Here is a 6000-nt window from a genome sequence, read left to right on the forward strand (position 1 = left end):
GCTGCGACAGCCTGGCAGATAAGGGAGTACTCGGAAACAATGGAGTTGGAAACTGTAATGAAAATTATAGTGTAGGATAGTGTGGAAGGCTGTTGTAGGTTGCAACGGGACATTGACAGGATGCAGAGCTGGGCTGAGAAGTGGCAGATGGAGTTCAACCTGGAAAAAAGTGTGAAGTGATTCATTTTGGAAGGTCGAATTTGAATGCAGAATACAGGCTTAAAAACAGGATTCTTGGTAGTGTGGAGGAACAGAGGGATCTTGGGGGTCCATGTCCATAGATCGCTCAAAGTTGCCACCCAAGTTGATAGGGTTGTTAAGAAAGCATATGGTGTGTTGGCTTTCATTAACAGGGGGATTGAGTTTAAGAGCCGCGAGGTTATGCTGCAGCTCTATAAAGCCCTGGTTAGACCACACTTGCAATATTGTGTTCAGTTCTGGTCGCCTCATTATAGGAAGAATGTGGAAGCTTTAGAGAGGGTGCAGAGGAGACTTACCAGGATGCTGCCTGGACTGGAGGGCATGTCTTACGAAGAAAGGTTGAGGGAGCTAGGGCTTTTCTCATTGGAGCGAAGAAGGATGAGAGGTGACTTGATAGAGGGGTACAAGATGATGAGAGGCATAGATAGAGTGGATAGCCAGAGACTTTTTCCCAGGGCGGAAAGGGCCATCACCAGGGGGCATAACTTTAAGGTGATTGGAGGAAGGTTTCGGGGAGATGTCAGAGGTAGGTTCTTTACACAGAGAGTGGTGGGTGTGTGGAATGCACTGCCAGCAGTGGTAGTAGAAGCAGATACATTAGGGACATTTAAGCAACTCTTGGATAGGTACATGGATGATAGTAATATGAAGGGTATGTAGGTAGTTTGATCCTAGAGTAGGTTAAAGGTTCGGCACAACATCGTGGGCCGAAGGGCCTGTACTGTGCTGTACTGTTCTATGTTCTAAAATGGACATTTACTCTTGGAATGCTGCAGAAAAAGCAGCTGTCCATAATCAACACCTTCTTTCAACAAAAAGATCACTTCAAGATCACATGGATGCATCCACGCTCTAAACAATGGCACCTGGTAGATTACATCTTGGTGTGCCAGTGTGACCTAAAGGACATCCTGCATACCAGAATCATGCTTAGTGATGACTGTCATACAGACCACTTCAAGCCTAAGCCCAAGAACAGGCCTAGAGACAACCCATCAAAGAAATTTTGAGTCAGCAACCTGCAAACCTCATCTTGCAGAGACAGATATCAAGCTTACAGACTAGACTGGAACATCCTGATCTCAGTGCTGATTCCACTCCAGAAGAACTCCGGGAACATATCAAAGCTGCAGTACTGAATGCTTACAACAAGGTGATCGGACCGAGCACAAAAATAGGGACTGGTTTGATGAAAATGACAAGGAAATTCAAATTCTGCTAAAAATAAAAAGGTCAGCTCATCAGGCTCACCAGGCTCAGCCGGCCAGCCAAGAGAAAAAGACAGCCTATCGTCAAGCATGCAGCACCCTTCAAATGTAAACTGAGGAACATCCAAAATGACTGGTGGATTGCACCTGCGGAAAAAATTCAACTGTATGTTGATAATGGCGACAAAACCAGTTTCTATGAAGCACTAAAATCTGTTTATGTACCAGCACATCAAATCCAAAACCCATTGAGGAGTGCCAATGGCAAGATCCTACACACTGACAAGGAGTCATGTCTGGATCGCTGGTCGGAGCACTTTGAAACTCTCTTTTGCGCCAAGTGCACAGTGCATGACACTGCCATCAATCGCATCCAACAACAGCCCGTCAAAGAAGAACTGGATGAGAGCCCAGCTCTGGAGGAAACTATGACTGCCATCAGCCAGATGAAGAACATCAAAGCCCCTGGAGTTGATGGAATTCCACCCAAAGCCTTGAAGCATGGTGGCCCTGCCCTATACACCTAGCTCCATGAGCTTTTCACAGCTTGCTGGGAACAGGGGCAGAATTCCACAGGATCTTCGTGATGCTGTTATCATCACCTTGTACAAAAGCAAAGGAGAAAAATCAGACTACTCCAACTACCATGGGATCACCCTCCTTCTATTGCTGGAAAGATCCTGGCTAGAATATTTCTGAACAGGCCTGTGCCTACCATTGCAGAAGAAAACCTCCCAGAGAGCCAGTGTGGTTTCAGAGCAAACAGAGGCACCGCAGACATGGATTTGCACTTAGACAATTACAAGAAAAGTGTCGTGAGCAAAACAAAGGCCTGGATGCAACATTCGTAGACCTCACCATGGCATTCAATACAGTGAGCAGATATGGACTTTGGAAAATCCTTGTAAAAATTGGATGCCCACCCAGGTTCCTGGCCATGGTGAAGGAGTTTCATGAAAATCAGTATGGACAAGTCAAGCAAAACAGCGACCTCTGGAGTCCCTTCCGAATCTCCAATGACGTGAAGCAGGGATGTTTGCCGGCCCCGACCTTATTCTCCATCTTTTTCAACATGATGCTGCAGCAGGCAACGGAAGAACTAAAGGAGGGAGCGTACTTACGCTTCCAGGCTGATGGAGGCATTTTCAACCTCGGGCGTCTTCGGGATCACACAAAGACACAAGAAAAATTCATCCGTGAACTTCTTTTCGCCGACGACTGTGCTCTCCTGGCCCACAGTCTGTCAGACCTGCAATGTATAACAATATATTTTCCCGAGGCTGCACAACTCTTCGGACTAAAAATCAGTTTAAAGAAAACTGAAGTCCTGCATCAGCCTGCACCCCAAGAATAATGTAGACCACCAAACATTGTCATCAGGGAACCGAGCTGAATGCTGTCAAGCAATTTACTTCTTCGGGGAGCGTCATCGTGTTTGATGCCACCATAGACAAGGAAGTGGACAACAGGCTCTCAAAAGCAAACAGTACATTCGGCAGACTCTACAAATGAGTGTGGAGCAACCACAGCCCCAGAGCACAGACCAAACTCATTAGGTGTACAAAGCCATAGTCCTCACCACCCTTCTGCATGGCGGCGAGTCATGGGTCCTATATCGCTGTCATGTACGCCTTCTAGAGCGCTTCCATCTACATTGCCTCCGCAGCATCCTCAAGATCTCCTGGCAGGACCGTATCACAATCATTGAAGTCCTGGAAACAGCCAACATCACCAGCATCGAGGCCATCCTCGTGCAAACATTTCAAGGACTCCCTGAAGAGGTCCCTCTCTGTGTGCCACATCGACCATCGCATGTGGGAAATGTAGGCCATAGATCGTGATGCCTGGAGATGCTACATCAGGAAGCTACTGATACCTTTGAGACTGAGCGAAGAACAACACGAAAAAGAGAAAAAGGAGAAGGATAGATCCAATTGCCCCTATTAATGACTGCACCTCACTTGTACCCGCTGTGGGAGAATCCGCCGGTCACAGATAGGCCTGACTAGCCACCAGCGGACCTGCAACAGATGAGTACAACCTTCCCAAAATCTGAGTCCGTGAAGAAATGCCAAGAAGACACCAGAGCACAGCAAGGAAAAAAGTTTGTTGACATGCCTTTAAAGGAGAAATGTGGGTAATTTATTTGAATTGAAATTCTATGGAGCACAGGAAAAGTCACTAGAGGCCTTACAAGAGGTGACCATTTCAAACTGAATCTACTATTTTTTCAGACATCTATACAATAATTCAGAGTGGTGGATTGTTTGCACAAATAATACATTTCAGTCTGGTGGTGTTACTACAAATTGCAAAATGAAGAGCAAACTCTCCGCAGTGCATTTTATTTACTGGGGCATCAGGATTGTCGGTATTTAACTTTCAATACAGGTTTAATTCTAAAAATAACATTGCACATGACTTGAATTTTAGTTTAAAATATAAGCAATTGGAAAAGTGAACAGACCAGTTGATCAAATTGTACTAATTGTGTAATAAAAACAGAAACTGCTGGAAATACAGGAGGGGAGAGCAACAGAGAGAGACAGAGAGAGAGTGTTAATGTTACTGTTTCAGGTCTGTGACCTTTCATCAGAACTGATGAATGTACATTCTGCTGAGTATTTCCAGCACTTTCTGTTGTTATTTCAGATTTCCGTTTATTATAGTGTAGTAATCACGTTGTAGGTTGTAAAAATGTTATTCAGAGACATTTATAATTGCAGTAGGTTGTAATAGTATTTTTCTTAATCCTGTGATGCCTGTTCACTAAAACAGTGTTGTACAGAGTAAAATTTGAGTAATGGTATAAAGTGGAACTTGTTTCTGGGCAATTTCAAACATTATGTTGTAAAACAATGATGTGGGAATCAAGTTGAGCGCTCCTGCACCTCAGGGTTGAACACAAAAAAAAACTCCTTCAAATTAGCTTTTCACCTGTCCCTCCAAAGTGAGCATGGAAGCAGGGCAATGGCTGCAACCATCTAGTTGCACACAACAGCCACTGGGCTACTTAAGAAAACAAAACTGATTGAAGATCGTTCTTAAAATATTAGAACTACAAGATACTAAGGCGAGAAAAGGTTTTTGGAAAAATCCTTTAGCCAACTTTTTTAAGACAAAAATCTTCTCACTACTAACGATTCAATTGCTTTATGTTTCCTACCTTTTCATCCCGGTAAGTGATGAACAGCTGGAACACCTCACTGTTTGAAACGACAGGATGATGACACATTCTGTTCATCCAACCCTGCAACCTCTCCATTCGCATCTTGATGAATTCCTCTTCAAAGCGCCCTTTATCAGATTAAACCTAGTCAATATGTTTCAATCTCAAATTTCAAAGCTGATTTCACAGTATAAATGCAGGTCAATACGACATGACAAACAAATTAAAGTTTCCCCAATACATGAATAGCACTACGCTGGATGAATCCAATGATTATTTTGTAGAAATTGTTTTATATTATTCCCCAGGCTACACAATTCTACTTCAGTATATACTTATTCCAGCAGAAATGAATCAGATTTTCACACAATATTGCACAGTCGCCTACAAACTCATTATTTACACGAACTCCAACTCCTGTGCCTTTGTTTCTTCCTATATTCTCTCAGATTTTAAAAACTCAAGCTCAGCAGAACCACATCATTCCAGAGATGTGAGCACTGCTGCACTCCCCCAGCATCGTTGGAGGTGCCGTCTTTCGGATGAATGTTGAACTGAGGTTATGTCTGCCCTCTTGGGTGGACCTCAGAAATCCCACAACATTGTTCAACGAGCAGAGGAATTATTGTTTCTAATGATTGCATGAGCCTCAGATTTATTTTCTTAATTATAACTTCATCAGATCTTAGCACCCTGTCAGTTTCCGTTTTCTGCCTCCTAACACTCGGGCAGGTGAGACGAATTTTGTATTCCAACTACGAACAACTCACATTCAAACCAGGGATCAAAGGTGGGACCCTCTGGTCTGAACAGTTTAGTGCCGCACTAAATGATTTACGAATATTCCCTCAAATAAAACTGTGTTGAATTTTACTTTTAAATTCTATAACAGAGTCAGAGAAGTGGGGATAGTTTTTACATGCCCTTTCTAGCCACAGAGCGAGGGGGCAACCGAGAGAGAGAGAGAGAGTGAGCGAGAGAGAGAGCGCGCGAGAGAGAGAGGTGGCGAGAGAGAGGTGGCGAGAGAGAGCGAGAGAGAGAGAGGTGGCGAGAGAGAGAGCGAGAGAGAGAGAGGTGGCGAGAGAGAGAGCGAGAGAGAGCGAGGTGGCGAGAGAGAGAGCGAGAGAGAGCGAGGTGGCGAGAGAGAGAGCGAGAGAGAGCGAGGTGGCGAGAGAGAGAGCGAGAGAGAGCGAGGTGGCGAGAGAGCGAGAGAGAGCGAGGTGGCGAAAGAGAGAGAGAGGTGGCGAGAGAGAGAGAGAGAGAGAGAGAGAGGTGGCGAGAGAGAGAGGTGGCGAGAGAGAGAGGTGGCGAGAGAGAGAGGTGGCGAGAGAGAGAGGTGGCGAGAGAGAGAGGTGGCGAGAGAGAGAGCGAGAGAGAGAGCGAGAGAGAGGTGGCGAGAGAGAGAGAGAGAGAGGTGGCGAA

The 6000-nt window shown here is 45.0% G+C and overlaps 1 protein-coding gene across 3 annotated transcripts in view; it reads right to left on the minus strand.

Annotated features, from left to right (window-relative positions):
• Nucleotides 1-6000, minus strand: part of snx9b (sorting nexin 9b) — a 307428-nt gene that overhangs the window by 102823 nt on the left and 198605 nt on the right. For all 3 annotated transcript variants that reach the window (XM_068044778.1, XM_068044777.1, XM_068044776.1), the window contains exon 10: nucleotides 4576-4706. In XM_068044778.1, coding sequence (XP_067900879.1) covers nucleotides 4576-4706 — 131 coding nt within the window. The remainder of the gene's footprint in view (nucleotides 1-4575; nucleotides 4707-6000) is intronic.

This window comes from Heterodontus francisci, chromosome 13 (genome assembly GCF_036365525.1).
Source record: "Heterodontus francisci isolate sHetFra1 chromosome 13, sHetFra1.hap1, whole genome shotgun sequence".
Taxonomy (NCBI): Eukaryota; Metazoa; Chordata; class Chondrichthyes; order Heterodontiformes; family Heterodontidae; genus Heterodontus; species Heterodontus francisci.